General features: G+C 29.5%; 2 protein-coding genes and 1 pseudogene across 2 annotated transcripts; all 3 read right to left on the bottom strand.

Moving 5' to 3' along the window:
• Positions 1-544: 544 nt before the first annotated feature.
• LOC107465236 (uncharacterized) lies at positions 545-4,816 on the bottom strand. Its single transcript, XM_016084226.2, has 9 exons — positions 4,796-4,816; positions 4,567-4,703; positions 3,652-3,713; positions 3,426-3,525; positions 2,947-3,068; positions 2,785-2,849; positions 1,281-1,475; positions 1,116-1,185; positions 545-660 (listed from the first exon to the last, which is right to left on the bottom strand). The coding sequence occupies exons 1-9, from the start codon at positions 4,814-4,816 to the stop codon at positions 545-547; spliced, it is 888 nt and encodes a 295-aa protein (XP_015939712.2).
• Positions 4,817-5,558: 742 nt separating this feature from the next.
• On the bottom strand, positions 5,559-16,318 carry LOC107465235 (uncharacterized). Its single transcript, XM_052254240.1, is given in 22 exon segments — positions 5,559-7,183; positions 7,317-8,417; positions 8,472-8,513; positions 8,516-8,533; positions 8,722-8,854; positions 8,896-9,691; positions 9,798-10,236; positions 10,617-10,841; positions 11,019-11,102; positions 11,203-11,400; positions 11,547-11,621; positions 12,460-12,472; positions 13,815-13,925; positions 14,245-14,424; positions 14,527-14,647; positions 14,851-14,906; positions 15,043-15,154; positions 15,239-15,323; positions 15,428-15,489; positions 15,579-15,678; positions 15,793-16,063; positions 16,172-16,318. Coding segments are annotated over 22 exon segments (5,994 nt in total).
• A 1,236-nt stretch (positions 16,319-17,554) lies between these two features.
• LOC107465234 (uncharacterized) lies at positions 17,555-18,736 on the bottom strand (annotated as a pseudogene).
• Between the last annotated feature and the right edge of the window lie 450 nt (positions 18,737-19,186).

Below are 19,186 nucleotides of genomic sequence, written 5' to 3' on the forward strand. Positions count from 1 at the left end.
AATGGTCATTGCAAAGCATGCTGTTAATGGAAATTGTCTCCATTGGAACTTAAATGGCAATCCTTAATCTGAAGGGATCAAATTCATTCTTGGAATGTACACTTTATCTCCAATATTTCTAACGGTCACTACCGTCGCTCCAATTATATTGCTGCCAAGTTCGTTAATTATTAATCTTGTCCCGTTGTATAAACCTGAAGTCTGGTCTATGTTTCGCAGTAGCATTACAGCGACTCTTGGCTTTAAAGTCAACTTGTGATTGGATAGTCCCGAATATTTGATGTCATTTAGGAACTCTGATGTGAACCACTCTTGTTGTACATCTTCATTCTTATCAGCTTGACATGTTGTGTCATAACTCAAATACTCCTTTTTCCATCCCTCGAAAGATTGTCAAGACAAAATCATTTTCCTTCTCAACACTCTCAAGCGTGGGTTCAAGAATTGCCCTACTCTAAAATTACCTGTAATCTGATATGTTTTACAACAAATTTGGATATGCAAAGTCTACTAAATGAGAGAGAGGGTCATTAGTAGTTGTAATCTATAGATTATCTGAAATTTCAATTTCTGATTCATCGTCAACAACAGAACCAATATTTCCATTTCTAACATCAAGTATCCAATTAGTAAATCTCTTCGTTTCACCTTCATCTTGATCTGAAGAAGACATTAGAAGTTTCATGATTAAGAATATAGGAATTAGTATTAGAATTTCAAATTTCAAATTTTTAAATAGAGTTTCTTAATTAGCTAGTGAAAATTTTAAATATTTAAATAAAATTTCCTAATTAAACATTAAGTTGTTCATTAGAAATATAAGAATTTGTTAATTTAAAAATAATTTTTATTAGTTTTGTCATAAATAGTATCAATCCTATTATTTGTCGATAAAAATAAATAAAATTAAATGCAATTTAAAAATTAATAACCTTATAAATTACGTAAATTTAGAAAAAAATATTTAAAAAGAGAGAAAATTCTACTTGTCAATAATATTTATCTCAAAAATATTTATCTCAATAATATTTTTTTGAATAAAATAAACATCTAACTTTGAGAAAACAAACAAACAAAAAATTTATTTTTTGAACAAATATCTTAGCACCTTCTACTTTTTCCCTTCAATGATTGAGGATGCCTTTGAAGTTGGAAGCTAAGCAAACCACCGGTATAGTCAACATCCTAAAATTATAATTAGTTATTAATTATTATTTATAAATTAGATACTACTAATGACCAAGAAAGAGAAAAATAAACTGATTTTTAATAGAAAGTACACTTATAACTGTACTCACAAATTGAATAGGATGAGCCTTTTCGAATTTATTTATGAGGTCCACATTATCAGTCATCTTAACTTTATAAGAAGGTGAAAAATCTGGATTATCAGATATTTGAACTTCAATGATGAAGAGGAAGGTCTTATCAATTAGGTTGAGCAAAAGTGTAGGTGTATCCGATAGATCTCCTTTCTGTAGGGTATTACATAATATATTAATAATAAATAATATAAAAATTACCATAAAAAATATCTTCACTAATGTTTTTAGTACTTACTTAATAAAAAAATAGTATTAAAAAAGGTTAGACATAGACTTATTCAATATCTAATCCATTGTGATTAGGCTTTAAATTAAAAAAAATAAATAAATAACTTTGGAGTTATGGATAAAAGGAGACAGCCACAACTTGAATATTTGAAAGTTTTTGTAAAAGAATATGTGGACCTGTTGCATTCACATTGGTCGTACCACCAGTCTAGAGCATCTATAATATGACTTATAATAATTAAGACAACACAAATAGCATTCTGGAAAAAAAACTTAATGATTTAAATTTCTTGAATTTGGTGAGTTTGTAAATCTAAAAGATATATCTAAATAAAGAAGATGAATAAACAAAAATAATCAATGTACAATAGATTTAAATTAATTTTTTCCTCAACTTTTTTTACAGAAAAAAATTATCGTATCTAATACTTTTAACTGCTCAATGATTTTGTCTTGATAAATTTTTAAGAATGCAGCCTCGTTTGGAATTGCACCGATATTACTCCTAGGTAGGGGTGTCCGCGGATCGGATCGGATTGGATATGGCCAAAAATTCGATCCGATCCGCATTAAAATCATCGGATCGGATCGGATCCAATATCCGCAACTTTTAAGGTTGGATCCGATCCGCACATTTGCGGATCGGATCGAATCGGATATCGGATATATCCGCAAAACACAAAAATATTTTTAAAGGCTTATTTTTATTAAAAAAATATCAATAAAATTCATTTTTTCTATTCTTTTAAATATGTTTACTCTTAAAATAATATTAAACATAATTTTTTTAAATAATTCTTAAAATAATGTTAAGCATAATTTTTTTAAATAATAAATTAAAATAATATAACATATATGATAATTATTAATTGAAATAAAACATAAAAAGAATACTTATTTATTTATTTCTTTAATTTTGCGGATACGCGGATATGCGGATCGGATATGCGGATACCAACACAAAATCCACAATCCGATCCGATTAGTGTGCGGATCCGATCCGAAAGCCTTGCGGATCGGATCTATATCCGCAATTTTCGGATCGGATTCGGATAAACACCACGGATATGCGGATCGGATCCGATCCATGGACACCCCTACTCCTAGGTTCTTCAAATCTTACAAAGCTAGATAAATAAAGCGAAAAAACTATGTTAGATAACACACATAATTAATATTAAACTAAAGAATTAAAAAAAATATATACCCACCTATTTTTAAATTAGATGACATTTGCTTCTTCAAGATTGAAGAACATCTTTGTACCATACATGAAATTCTGTAAAACAATTTTTCCTGAAAAATTTAATTTAATACAAAATGAGTAAAAACTCAAATAAAAAATAGTAAAAATTTACATATAAAAATTCACATAATTATGGATAAATATTACCGTTATATAACTTCAGTCTAACAAATTCTAAGACGACAACAGCTCCATCTTTATTGCCGGATCCCAAAAAATCATTTAATTCATGTGCATAGTTGTCAAAAAGTGCACACTCCATTATTTTTCTATGTCAAATAGAATATTTAATGTTAAATATATTTTTTATAACAAAATAAACAAAAAATAATTACAACTAAAAAAGTAACCACTAATAAAATAATATCAANTCTATTAAAATTCATTTTAAAAAAAAGATTTAAACACTTTCTTTTAAAATTAATCCGAACTCATTTTTCAAAAAATTTAAATACTATTAATAAAAAAATGTTGCCTTTCTTCAAAAAGGTTGCCTTTGAATAAAAACGTTTGTTACTTATTAATAATATTAATACAAATATTCATAATAAAATAAGTTACAATTGTAATTTAAAAAGGTGAGAATATCAAAATTTTTAAATTTATAAAAATAAATATATGATTACCCATTATTAATCTCTAATTCAATAATAGTGTACTTGGTAAATTTGTCATCCTTTTCAAGAGTCCTCTCACTCCCAATTCCAGCAAGATATCTAATAACATCTGAAATGATTTAAAATAAAAAAAAATTGTTATCAATAAGTTTGTTAAAAAAAACATAGTCGAAATTATCAATAAAATAAATAAATTTATAAATAAATTATACTTTTTCTAAAACAATAAACTTACCTACTAAGTAGGTGTAATCGTACCCAGGAGCATTAAGAGTGTCAAAATTCACAAAATTAAATCTATATCGTGGGATACTTAACGATTCTGAAAGTCTGTGCACGTAAGGTCGATCCCAGGGAGATTACCGGCTTGAAGTAAGCTATGGTTATCTTATTATTCTTAGTCAGGATATCAATAGGGTTCTTAGTTTTAATTACGAAAAATAAAAGAACATTAAATAATTACTTGTTATGCAGTAATGGAGAATGTGTTGGAGTTTTGGAGATGCTCTGTCTTCTGAATTTCTGCTTTCCTACTGTCTTCTTCTTCACGCACGCATGTCTCTTTCCATGGCAAGCTGTATGTTGGTGGATCACCGTTGTCAATGGCTACCAGCCGTCCTCTCAGTGAAAAGGGTCCATGTACATGGCTAATCATCTATTGGTTCTCACTTGTGTTGGAATAGGATCCAGTGATCCTTTTGCGTCTGTCACTACGCCCAACGTTCGTGAGTTTGAAGCTCGTCACAGACATCCCCTCCCAGATCCTACTCGGAATACCACAGACAAGGTTTAGACTTTTCAAATCTCAGAAATGCTGCCAATTGGTTCTAGCTTATACCACGAAGACTCTTGACTCACGGATTGAACGCTCTGTTGTCAGGAGAGGCAGTCAAATTCGTGAACCAGAAATCCAAGAGATATACATTCAATCTCAGGTAGAACGGAAGTGGTTGTCAGTCACTCGTTCATAGGTTGAAAATGGTGATGATTGTCATGGATCATCACATTCATCATGTTGAAGTGCGAACAAATATCTTAGAATAGAAACAAGCGAGATTGAATAGAAAACAGAAATACTTGCATTAATTCATTGAGACGCTGCAGAGCTCCTCACCCCCAACCATGGGGTTTAGAGACTCATGCCACATACTCATGATGTGTAGTCTTAAAGTTATCCTCATTGAGTCCAACACCAAAATATCTTATTTGGTAAGATATTCCTTCCTTCAGCAAATTCACAAATCGAGACACAAGAGCCCTCTTAATCGAGGCGTGTATTTTTCCTCCCTATAATTGATAAACAAAAATTAAAAAACAATTAGTTGGGGATAAGCAAACAAATTTAAAATAAAATATAAAATTATTAGTAGAAAACTCACATTTTCGTCGAGCAAAACCATCTAAATTGAATATGGCAATGAAGAATTTTCGTAACTTGGTAGTGTCCGTATTCGTATCACTCGTATACATACACACAAATTGTCGATTGTAGGATTGATTTATGCAATTTTGTGAATACCAGCCATTGGAATAAGTAGAAAATTTTAGATTTTGGATGTATATAAAGAAAGGGTTTGATGTACTTTGAATTGTGGTGCTTTACATATCTCATAACTTATACTTTTATAGTTAACTCATAACTAAAACTAGTGTTAAACCCGTGCGATGCACGGGCTTATATTTAAATTTGATAAGTTAAATTAAAAATAATATTTTATAACTATATATTTTTTTAAATTTAGTATAACACTATCATCGTCGTTATATAATAAACATGTTAAATATGTTGTTTTATCTTTAACCAAAGTAAAATATAAATAGAAGAGTTTGAAGTTTATAATATTCTTAAACCATAAGGAGGGAGACATGAAAAAAATAAGAACATATATAACTGTAATAATAGCATGTTAATTTACACTAAATTTTGTATAAAAAGCTAATAAAAATTTATTGATCGATAACCTAGTATCTTACTAACTTCATTAGAAAAGCAATTGGCATAGGATGTTGTGCTCCTTGTTACACATTTCATTTCAAATCTGAAAAAAGAGTTATAGATAAATTAGTAATATCTATAGTAAATATTTGTACAAAAGTATAAATCATAACATGCTATTAAAATAAAAATAATATTATTCTTACCTAAATATTATTAAAAACCTCTTTGAACACGACATTTGTTGTTGATGACTTTGGATTGCCGTCTTCGTCTAGAATTAAAACCCTGAGGCCACTGCGACTCTTAACTCTTGACAAAGCAACATAAAGTTGTCCATAGGTGAACACTGATTTTGGCAAATAAAGCCCTACATGTGATAATGATTGACCCTGACTCTTGTTAATGGTCATTGCAAAGCATACTGTCAATGGAAATTGTCTCCGTTGGAACTTAAATGGCAATCCTGAATCTGAAGGGATCAAGTTCATTCTTGGAATGTACACTTTATTTTCAATATTTCTACCGGTCACTACCGTCGCTCCAATTATGTTGCTGCCAAGTTCGTTAACTATTAATCTTGTCCTGTTGCATAAACCTGAAGTCTGGTCTATGTTTTGCAGTAGCATTACAACGACTCCTGGCTTCAAAGTCAACTTGTGATTGGGTAGTCCCGAACATTTGATGTCATTTAGGAACTCTGGTGTGAACCACTCTTGTTGTACATCTTCATTCTCATCAGCTTGACATGTTGTGTCAGAGCTCAAATACTCATTTTCCATCCCTGGAAAGATTGTCAAGACAAAATCGTTTACCTTCTCGACACTCTCAAGCGTGGGTGCAAGAATTACCCTACTCTGAAAATACCTGTAATCTGACATGTTTTGCAACAAATTTGGATATGCAAAGTCTACCAAATGAGAGAGAGGGTCATCAGTAGTTGTAATCAATAGATCATTTGGAATTTCAACTTCTGATTCATCACCAACAACAGAGCCAATATTTCCATTTCCAACATCAAGTATCCAATTAGCAAATCTCTTTATTTCACCTTCATCTTGATCCAAAGAAGACATTAGAAGCCTCATATTCGTATGCAGTTTCAGAACCTTACAAAATGACCACAGATGGGATGAGTTAATAGCGGATGTCAATATATCGTGTCTACTTCCTTTCGGAATCACCGGAAGTATCTGTCTGAAATCACCTCCTAGAACAACAACCTTACCACCAAATGGTTGATGTGTCTTATGTTGATTGGTAACTGACATAAGATCCCTGAGCGTCCGATCAAGTGCTTCAAAGCACATTTTATTGAGCATTGGAGCTTCATCCCAAATTATTAAGCTACTTTGGATGAGCAGCTCAGCCTTCAAACTGCCATGCTTGATGTTGCAAGTAGATTCATCAGTAATTGTAATGGGTATTGAAAATCTAGAATGAGCCGTTCTGCCACCAGGTAGGAGTAAAGAAGCAATTCCACTGGATGCGACATTTAAAACAATTTTTCCTCTAGACCGAATAGCAGAAGAAAGTCTATTCCAAATAAATGTCTTACCACACCCACCATGCCCATAAACGAAGTAAAAACCACCAGAGTCTGTAACAACAGCATTGAGTATCTCATCAAATACTAACCTTTGCTCATGAGTCATCTTTTGTTCTGTATATAAGTTTGTATGAGTCAACTCATTTGTGTCATATGCTAACTCCTCCTCTATTAGCTTATTCATTGATTGATAGTCTCTTAAAGATCTCACATTGCTGTTAAGTATCTTCTCAATCTCAATAAGGCAGAGGTTTTTCAATTCGTCACCAGTCATGTTTAGTCCTAGAAAAAGCACATAGTAGTTTTATAAAATATTTAATAAGTAATTCTAAAATAAAACTATTAATATTCTTAATAAAAATAAAGATAATAAGAGAATACAATCTTGATATAAAAAAAAGACATAGTAAAATACCTTGGTTTTTCAAAGCTTTTCTCCTCTCATATAGTATTCCATTAGCCAATAATGTCCAAGTTGCATTCCAAACACGCTCTGGGTTGCTAATACTATTAGATATCAGTAGCATCGCAAATAATTTTCTCAATTGATGACCAGATGCAAGTTCAGCTACCTCATTAATAGCTGTAATGAATTCCCTATCATCGCACAGTAGTCCCATGGAATAGCAAGCATCTTGGAAGCTAGAATATGTAATTCCATTAACTGTCCTAATAGACTCATATGTTGTGCAACCTCTCTGAACAGCTAACAAAATTCTCATATAATAAATATCACCTGTACCCGGTGGAACATAATTTAAACTCCCGATAGAATACCCTCTTTTGCGTGGATGCCATACCCTTGATTCTCTATCATAAACAAATTGATTTGGAAATTCAGCATACGTCAAAGTTTGACCTGCTTCAAATTTTTTATTGGCCTCCATCCATGCTAAGAACATTGTATATTTTCCTTCCTCTTCTTCCACAATTTCTTCAAGATCGTCATCATCTTTAAAGATTATATTTTCCTCTCCAGGCAAATGAAAGGTTAATCTCATCACTGAAGGCCACCTTTGATGAATATCATACGCTAAGGTTCTCCACACAGTCTCACATGCAGACAAATATCTGCAATCATAGAATTGTTTGATCTCATCAATAACCTGAGCATCCTCTCCACTGAAAGCTTCCTTTGTAACTCCAACTGCTACCCTGTCTGGACCTTTATTCACATACTTGAACAAATATTTGATAGCATTCGACTTGTTGCAGTACTCTACATTAACATGCGCTTGATAAGACATCAGTAGATATGCATTGTATGGAACCACATTCCTATTATCCATATGGACTCCCTTCTTCTCAGTGACCACCCCTGTGTCTCGTCTTCTATATGATGGGTATCCACTATCATCGATAACTGTGGTTTTATTGAATGTCTTGGGATAATATTTGGTACAGTACCCATCTTTCATGCAGGAAGATTTTGAGAATGCTCTACCACATGGTCCATGAATCATATATGTAGATACAGCTCTAAACAATTTTGGATGCTGAGCAGGATCTGGCAACTCTGAAGATATTAACTGATCAATTTGAGTTGTCGATGTTATCTTATGGTCTCCACTTAACCATAAAAGAATGTGAGCATGTGGTAGGCCTCTTTTTGGAATTCCACCGTATACATCCCTTATACCAAAAAGACAAAAAAAATTATATGTTATATTTAAACTATCTATTTTATGTATGTGCTTTGATAAATTAAGGGTGATAATAAAAAATCAACAATACGTTAAGTAAGAAAATATTTTGCCATTTATTTTATAACAATCTAAATGAATATTTCTCTAAAAATAAGGTCGGATGATGAGCAATACCTGCATCTAGCACTCCAAAAGGAATTTCTTGCTTAAGATCCGAGATTATCATATCAAACTTAATTTTGAATACTCTACACGATATATCCGGCCGGTCTTCAACCTTTAAGTTCCTTGGATTGATATATTCGGCCGGTCTTCAATCTTTAAGTTCCTTGGATTGTTAACCCTGCCAATCTCTTGCCAACTTGAGTTACATGTCATTGTGATGAAGAGGTCTGGATATCCATATTTCTTACAAATTGTCATAGCATCTTGACAATTATTAAACATGTATCTCATACCACCAGTGAAGGACGCAGGTAGGATGATACGCTTACCTGCTTTAGAAGCACGTGTCTCACCCCTAACAACTGCATCTTGAATCCATTTGTATATATCACTCTTCACCTTGGTTTGGTTGTTTCGGTAGTAGGTCAACCTTCGTGCTTCAATCATAGAAAAGCAATCAACCAAGAACTGCTGAAATAATCTTCCACCATTGACAATGGTTGCATACTCGACCTTTCTCTCTTGTATTCTAAATGCTATGAACTCCCTTAAACTCACACGCTGTCTCTTTCTATTTTCATCAGCCCTATAAGATTCTCGCAAAGGAATGTCTTCTTGGTAGCCATCTTCACCGTAAGGAAACATCATAGGGTACTAAAGAGGAATAAATGCGGTGTGTGTCTCATGAATCCTTTGCAGATGTACAGATTTTAATTGAACTATAATATCACGTCCTGCATCTCCAGAATCAAAATCTCCTACTATTAGAGCTGCGACCTCGTTAGAAGATGGTAAATTGTAGACTCTTGCATCCTTTGATCTTTTTCGGTACAATCGTAGTCTTATATTTGCGATATCTCCTTGATTTAGGTAGTTTCTCACTATCCTAAATGTGTGAGCAAGAACATTATGTTGATCGATCATGTCCTTGAGATCTAGAACTAAGGACTGGTCAATGTTGTTGTTGTTTGTTCTTGAACTATATAAAACATCAATTGAAAAATATTAGTATTCATAATTAACCAAAATCAAAGTACGAACTACCTAAATAAATTTTTAATCAGTTTGGAATGCATGATACAAACCTGAAAATCTCTATCCTGTTTGAGACCTCATTTTCTGTATCATAAATATATAACTGCGCAAATTTTGGTCTTTGTCCCTCAATTGGCACCAAGCTTCCAATTCTGTGGTAGTTTTGTCCACTCACAATGAACTGGGGAGGACCTGTCCCATCATTGATAGAGGTCTCTATTTTACCTCCGAGGGACGTGAAGCAAAACATGCTATTATAAGTTCTTATATTATCCTTAAAGTGTTTGCTTCTCTGGTCTGCTCCAGATAATAAACCTTGCAAGAGCTGAGGTGGACGTTGCAAAAACGGCAATTGTACCTTCCCTCGCATACAACATATTGAGAACTCAATATTGGATCCTGTTTTAGACTTTTCTGATCTCTCCTCATACCACATCATGGCGTCGCAATGCCGACAAAAAAATTCTGGGTCACCAATATCTATCACATCTAATAATCACCAAGATAATAAATTATGTTTCAGTTATATCTGAAAAAAATACTTTATATAAAAATATATCTTTCTTTCACTATGTTAAGTATAAAAATAATATTTATGAAAGATTACCGAAGATTGCAATTTATAGATTAAAAAGATGAGATCATATAATACAATTTTTTTGTGCCAACCTCAAGGTTTAAGTTTTACATGCACACTAATCAAACAATAAGAATAACAATATATCAATGTTCAAATATAAAAATTATAATATATAACCATATCTTAGTTTGAATTTTAAAAACTTGAACACTAAACGATAATTTTTTGTTTATAAGAAGCATAACAATAGTAAATAATAAACTGCTGATATTGCTACTTCTTAGATTACATGTATTCTCAGCAACATCGAATATGGCTGGGTATTCAATTTGCACAGAATCATCTAATATAGTCGTGTTTTCAGTAATATCCTCAACATCTTCAAAAAATTTTGAAAGATTTATAGCCAATTCCTTCAAGAATGTTTTTCTTTGTTTCAGGTATCTTTCTTTTTTAGCTATGCACACTTCTTCTAATTCTTTAGTATCTAAATTTGAATTAGATGTACTTGCTCCTGTAATCATTAGAGATAGTAAATCAAGCACTTTATATTATTAAAAAAAGAAAAATGAATATATATTAAATGTTTGAATCAGCTGAGTTATGAATATATATTATGAAAGTAGTATTAAAGATAAAAGAAGAAGAATTTTAGCTTTGTGATAATTACAATCTATCATGCTTATCTTACCATGTCTCTTTTGAAGTAGCATAGTCTTTCTATTCAGTCTTACATCCCTTTGCAATCTAATTCGATTTGAGTACTCCAATGAATCTATAATAATTATTTAGCATATATCAAACATTGTTTTTAATAGACCAATTGAAAAGTTAAATGTTTGGTCTTTAAGTAATAAAAGCATATATTAACATACGCTGACTTTGCAATTGGTGGATATTGTTTGATGTTTGTTGAAACTGTTGTTGACTTGTCTGATGACATGGGCTATCATATGCTTCGCGTGTGATACCTGAATTACTAATATCACTAATATTGGAACATCGTTCCTTTTCACCTACAGAGTGTAGATTAGTAGTTGGAGACCTTGATCGATATGGTGTTGGGTTATTATCTAATAAGATAACTCAGAGATATTAGTTTTTTGAACATATTTTCTGTTAAAGTTTATAATTGAATAAATAGTAGGAATATCAAAATACATAAAGTGCATGTACATTCACATAAGTAAGTTCCAAAAAAAATCATCCAAAAATCAACCTGTATTGAGTCCATTTGTAATGTTCGACAACACTGATTGAAAATGCACATCATTGGAACCATCACTCGAATTTCCTGTAATTTTTTCATAAACAAATTTAGTAACATATTACAAAAATAATGTAAATTAATAATTTATTACTTGTCAATAGCTAAATAATATATAGAAAATATTGTATTTTATGGGCTTTCATTCGGCCAATATACTCATGACATGTTAGTTATTTTTTGTATGAAGTCTACCTTGAATTGTGGTCCGCTTTGTATTTTTTTTGTCTTTTAATATCAATTTTTTCTTCAATCTTGCTTCTCTTTAGACTTCTTGCATCTTTCAATATATACCTGGAAATACCAAATAAATAATTTTTTTAACTAATTAAAAATATATATACATTATACCTAATACATTTTTATTATCAATTTTTTTTATATTATTAAAAAAAATAAAGTACACAGGAGTATACATATGACGGCGTTTGTTTTTGGTATACATATCGATCAAAACATAGACACGGGAGTACACAGGAGTACATATATGGTGCTTGAATACTGAGACAAAAATGATGAAAGACATAGTCATACACAAACACCCATTAAAAACATGTATTTTGTGTTTCTCTAAAATGTTGAATATGAAATTAGTGTCTTCTTATGTCTATGTAAAATCGCATAGGTTTTATTTTCATTGGTTGCTTTAATTTCTTTTTATTCTCATTTATTTAGTTACGTAAACATATTTTATGGAAAATAATATATATTTTTTTTCAAAAGTATCTTTTTTCAAATAAATATAAGTTTAATCTCACGATCAATAAATTCAACTTACAGTTAAAATATTTTTTTTCATTTCCTTAAATAAAGAGATTGAAAATGAATAACTTATAAGTAAAATGAGAGAAAAATATGAAAGTACCTCTATTATTGTGCTGAGATAATCTAAAAAATAACAACGTAAACGAAGTAAACAGAGAAAATTTATAAATGTGACAAATAAAAAAAATTTAAATTTAAAAATGAAAACGATTAAGAAGTCACTTAATTAGGAATTAGTATTAGAATTTTAAATTTCAAATTTTTAAATAGAGTTTCCTAATTAGCTAGTGCAAATTAAAAATTTTTAAATAAACTTTCTTAATTAAACGTTTGTTGTTTATTAAGAATATAGAAATTTGTTAATTTACAAATAATTTTTATTAGTTTTGTCATAAATAGTATCAATCCTATTATTTATCGATAAAAATAATAAAATTAAATATAATCTAAAAATTAATAACCTTATAAATATCGTAAATTTAGAAAAAAATATTTAAAAAGAGAGAAAAAGATGAAAGTACTTCTATTGTGGAGAAATAATCTAAAAGATAATAATAAAAATTTATAAATATGGCAAGTAAAAAAATTTAAATTTAAAAATCGAAATGGTTAAGAACTTACTTAATTAGAAATTAGTATTAGAAATTCAAATTTAAAATTTTTAAATAGAATTTTCTAATTAGCTAATATAAATTTTAAATTTTTAAATAAAATTTTCTAATCAAACGTCCGTTGTCTATTAGGAATATAGAAATTTGTTAATTTAAAAATAATTTTTTTTAGTTCATCATAAATAGTATTAACTTTATTATACTTTTTCTAAAATTTAAACAGTATTACATCTTTTTAAATAGTATAAATAATTTCACGTCTTAATAAGACTGATAATTCTATTTACTTTATTATACTCCTTTGTAATTAGCATAATAACTTATAAATTATATAAATTCTTAAAAAATATTCTCAAACCCAATTGCTTACGTAAAAATTAAAAAAAAAGTATATTTGAATTTAAATTTAAAATTCTAAACATAATACTTTAATTAAAAATTATAATTAGATTTTTTTTAATAAATACACATTAAAAATTAATAACTAACTTAATTGTATCAACAATAATTCAAAGAAAAAATTTATAACTTTATGACATTAAATATTAAATTAGATATTATCAGAATATCAACGGTGAAAATCAAATTTAAAATAAAACCACAAGTAATAACCAAATAACTTCTATTTATATTTAAAAAAATTCTAAATTCCTAACATAAAAATAGAAAAGAACCAAAAGAAAAATAACAACTCAAGAAAAGACAATGTTTCCACCAAAACAAACATATGCTTGACATTATTCTATTAGATAGACTCTAAAAGGATTCCAAAACATGTGCATCCAAATTCTCAAGTTTCTTTCTCAATCTTGATCTTCTTAGAATTTGAGGTATCTCCTTCTACCTTCGATTCTTCCGACTCCGAGGATAATCGCTTAGTTGGTGTAATAGCATTTTCCAACAATTCGGATTCATCATTGGCAGCAACTTCATTGGAGAATTCAAGCAACAAATTCTGTACAAAATGCCACGTTAAATTAAAGACTTCTTTCTAACCTTTGATTTTATCTCACTAATATTTTTTGAATAAAATTAAGATCTAATTTTGAGATAACAAACAAAATAAAAATTATTTTTTGAACAAATACCTTAGTACCTTCTACTTTCTCTCCTTCAATGATTGAGGATGTCTTTGAATATGAAGCAAACCACCGGTGTAGTCAACATCCTAAAATTATAATTAATTATTAATTATAAATTAGATACTACTAATGACCAAGGAAGCAAAAAATAAATTAATTTTTAATAGAAAGTACACTTATAATTATACTCACAATTTGAATAGGGTGAGCCTCTTTAAATTTATTTATGAGGTCCACATTATCAGTCATCTTCTTAACTTTATAAGAAGGTGAAAAATGTGGATTATCAGATATTTGAACTTCAATGATGAAGAGAAAGGTCTTATCAATTAGGTTGAGCAAAAGTGTAGGTGTATCCGATAAATCTCCTTTCTGCAGGGTATTACATAATATATTAATAATAAATAATATAAAAATTACCAATAAAAATATCTTCACTAATATTTTTAGAAATAAATATTGATTAGATCTTACCAATAGGAGTGGATCAAGTATCTCTACACAGCTCTTTCCCAAAACTTGTTTTGCCTCCTTGTCAAAGACTACAAAACATGCACAGTCAGAATCATCAATGACACCAAACTTTATTCGATACCTGTTTAAAAAAGAAAATAACATAAAAAAAAGTTAAATATAGACTTATTCAATATCTAATCCAATGTGCATATACTTTAATTTAAAAATAAATAAATAAATAACCTTGGAGTTATGGATAAAAGGAGACGACCACAACTTGAACATTTGAAAGTTTTTGTAAAAGCATATGTGGACCTGTTGCATTCACATTGGCCATATCACCAATCTGGAGTATTCATAATATGACTTATAGTAGTCAAGACAACACAAATAGAATTCTGAAAAAAAAATAATGATTTAAATTCCCTAAATTTGGTGAATTTTTTAAATAAATAAGATGAATAAACAAAAATAATCTATGTACAACGAATTTCAATTATTTTTTTCTCAAATTTTTTTAAAAAAGAAAATTACAGTATCGAATTCTTTTAACTGTTCGATGGTTTTGCCTTGATAAATTTTTAAGAATGCAGCCTCATTTGGAATTCCGCTGATATTACCTCTAGATTCTTCAAATCTTACAAAGCTAGATAAATAAAGTAAGAAAAAAAACTATGTTAGATAACACACACATAGTATGAAACTAAAGAATTAAAAAGAAAATACCCACCTATTTTTAAATTGGATGACAGCTGTATCTTCAAGATTGAAGAACATCTTTGTGCCATACATGGAATTTTGTAAAACAATCTTTTCTAAAAAATTTATTTTAATACAAAATGAGTAAAAATTCACATAAACAATAAGTAAAAGCTCATATATAAAAATATATTGTTAAAAAAATAGGGATAAATATTACCGTTAAATAACTTCACTCTAACAAACTGTAAGACGACAACAGCTCCATTCTTATTGCCAGATCTTAGAAAAGTATTTAATTCATGTGCATAGTTGCCAAAAAGATGAGATTAGCAAAATTTTTATATTTATAAAAATAAATAGATAATTACCCATCATCAATCTCTAATTCGATAACAGTATATTTGGTAGATTTTTCATCCTTTTCAAGAGTCTTCTCATTCCCAATTCCAGTAAGATATCCAACAACATCTTAAATGATTTAAAATAAAAAAAATTATTGTCAATAAATTTGTAAAAAAAAAAACGCAGAATAAATTATCAATAAAATAAATAATTATACTTTTTCTAAAATAATAAACTTACCAACTAAATAGGTGCAATCATACCCAGGAGCATTGAGAGTGTCAAAACTCACAAACTTAAATCCATGTCGTGGGATACTCGACGATTCTGGAAGTCTGTGCACATCAGTATGTTGGTTTAAATTAACCACGTATTCATGATGTGTAGTCTTGAAGTAACCCTTATTGAGTCCAACACCAAAATATCTTATTTGGTAAGATATTCCTTCCTCCAGCAAATTCACGAATCGAGACACAAAAGCCTTCTTAACTGAGGCGTGTATTTTTCCTCCCTAGAATTAATGAACAAAAAAATGATTAGATGGGAATAAACAAATAAATTTAAAATATAAATAATATAAATTTTAAATAAAATAAAAAAATATTAGTAGAAAACTCACGTCTTCATCGAGCCAAACCATCTCAATTGAGTATGGCAATGGAGAATTTTCGTAACTTGGTAGTGTCCATAACCATATCACTCGTATACGTACACACAAATTATCGATTGTAGGATTGATGTCAGCAATTTTGTGAATACCAGCCATTAGAATAAATAGAGAGATTTTGGATATATGTAAAGAAAGGGATTGATGTACTTTAAATTGTGGTGCTTTACATCTCTCGTAACTTATACTTTTATAGTTGCATCATAACTAATATTTTTTAAATTTGGTTGACTTTAATTTAAAATTTAAAAAATAACAAACTAAATAAAACAACCTAAACTTAAAATTTGAAAATAACAACTTAAACAAATAATAATTTAAAAATTCCAACATAACGTAAATTTTTATAATAATATAATAATATAATAATATTAGTACGTAATAATCGAAGAATAATTAACGTATATTTTTTTAAAACTCCAAATTTCTTTAAAAAAATTTATGAAGCTGCAATTTAAAAAAAATTTAAAATTTTAAAAAATAATGCTAAAAAGAATTAACAGATATTTAAAAAATAGTGTTATAATATAAAAAAGAACAACCTAAGTAAAATCTAAATAAAATTTAAAAAATAACAACTTAAATAAAATAATTTGAAATTTAAAAAATAACAACCTAAGTAAAATAACCCAAACAAATAAAATAATTTAAAATTTAAAAAATAACAACTTATGTAAAACAACCCAAACTTAAAATTTGAAAATAACAACTTAAGCAAATAATAATTTATAATTTATAAATATAAATCTAAAAATTTCTAGTGATGACACGTAAGCAAATAAACTCCCAGACTTAACGTATGAGTGCCACGTCAGCAAATTGGCTCCCCATTTGTATTACTACTAGTGTTAAACCCGTGCGATGCACGGGCTTATATTTAAATTTGATAAATTAAATTAAAAATAATATTTTATAATCATATATTTTTTAAATTTAGTATAACACTATCATCATCGTTATATAATAAACGTGTTAAATATGTTATTTTATCTTTATTCAAAGTAAAATATGAATAGAAGAGTTCGAAGTTTATAATATTCTTGAACCATAAGTTGGGAGATAAAAAAATAAGAACATATATAACTATAATAATAGCATGTTAATTTTACACTAAATTTTGTATAAAAAGCTAATAAAAATTTATCGATCAATAACATAGTATCTTACTAACTTCATTAGAAAAGCAATTGGCATAGGATGTTGTGCTCCTTGTTACACATTTCATTTCAAATCTGAAAAAAGAGTTATAGATAAATTAGTTATATCTGTAGTAAATATTTGTACAAAAGGATAAATTATAACATGCTATTAAAATAAAAATAATATTATTCTTACCTAAATATTATTAAAAACCTCTTTGAACACGACATTTGTTGTTGATGACTTTGGATTGCCGTCTTCGTCTAGAATTAAAACCCTGAGGCTACTACGACTCTTAACTCTTGACAAAGCAACATAAATTTGTCCACGAGTGAACACAGATTTTGGCAAATAAAGCCCTACATGTGATAATGATTGACCCTGCCTCTTGTTAATGGTCATTGCAAAGCATACTGTCAATGGAAATTGTCTCCGTTGGAACTTAAATGGCAATCCTGAATCTGAAGGGATCAAGTTCATTCTTGGAATGTACACTTTATCTCCAATATTTCTACCGGTCACTACCGTCGTTCCAATTACATTGCTGCCAAGTTCGTTAACTATTAATCTTGTCCCGTTGCATAAACCTGAAGTCTGGTCTATGTTTCGCAGTAGCATTACAGCGACTCTTGGCTTCAAAGTCAACTTGTGATTGGGTAGTCCCGAACATTTGATGTCATTTAGGAACTCTGATGTGAACCACTCTTGTTGTACATCTTCATTCTCATCAGCTTGACATGTTGTGTCAGAGCTCAAATACTCCTTTTCCATCCCTGGAAAGATTGTCAAGACAAAATCGTTTACCTTCTCGACACTCTCAAGCGTGGGTGCAAGAATTGCCCTACTCTGAAAATACCTGTAATATGACATGTTTTATAACAAATTTGGATATGCAAAGTCTACCAAATGAGAGAGAGGATCATCAGTAGTTGTAATCAATAGATCATCTGGAATTTCAACTTCTAATTCATCACCAACAACAGAGTCAATATTTCCATTTCCAACATCAAGTATCCAATTAGCAAATATCTTCATTTTACCTTCATCTTGATCCGAAGAAGACATTAGAAGCCTCATATTCGTATGCAGTTTCAGAACCTTACAAAATGACCACAGATGGGATGAGTTAATAGCGGATGCTAATATATCGTATCTACTTTCTTTCGGAATCACCGGAAGTATCTGTCTGAAATCACCTCTTAGAACAACAATCTTACCACCAAATGTTTGATGTGTCTTATGTTGATCGGTAACTGACATAAGATTCCTGAGCGTCCGATCAAGTGCTTCAAAACGGCAGTTGTACCTTCCCTCGCATACAACATATTGAGAACTCAAAATTGGATCCTGTTTTGGACTTCTCTGATCTCTCCTCATACCACATCATGGCGTCGCAATGCCGATAAAAAATTCTGGGTCACCAATATCTATCACATCTAATAATCACCAAGATAATAAATTGTTTTAGTTATATCTGCAACAAATACTTTATATAAAAATATACCTTTCTTTCACCATGTTAAGTATAAAAATAATATTTATAAAAGATTACCGAAGAATGCAATTTATGGATTAAAAAGATGAGATCATATAATACAATTTCATTGTGCCAACCTCAAGATTTAAGTTTTACAATAAATCAATGTTCAAATACAAAAATTATAATATATAACCATATCTTAGTTTGAATTTTAAAACTTGAACACTAAACGATAATTTTTTGTTTATAAAAAGCATAACAATAGTAAATAATAAAGTGCTGATATTGCTACTTCTTAAATTACCTGTATTCTCAGCAACATCGAATATGGTTGGGTATTAAATTTG

The sequence above is a fragment of the Arachis duranensis genome, chromosome 9 (genome assembly GCF_000817695.3).
Source record: "Arachis duranensis cultivar V14167 chromosome 9, aradu.V14167.gnm2.J7QH, whole genome shotgun sequence".
Lineage (NCBI taxonomy): Eukaryota > Viridiplantae > Streptophyta > Magnoliopsida > Fabales > Fabaceae > Arachis > Arachis duranensis.

Bases quoted from the DNA above. Each gene is read 5' to 3' on its own strand.
- LOC107465236 (XM_016084226.2), bottom strand. From the start codon at position 4,816: ATGGTTTTGCTCGACGAAAAT. The intron at 3,069-3,425 runs GTAATCATATAT...TATTTGACATAG, and splicing joins GAATTAGAGATTAATAATGG to AAAAATAATGGAGTGTGCAC. The intron at 1,476-2,784 runs GTCATCTAATTT...AATACCCTACAG, and splicing joins TCAATCTTGAAGAAGCAAAT to AAAGGAGATCTATCGGATAC.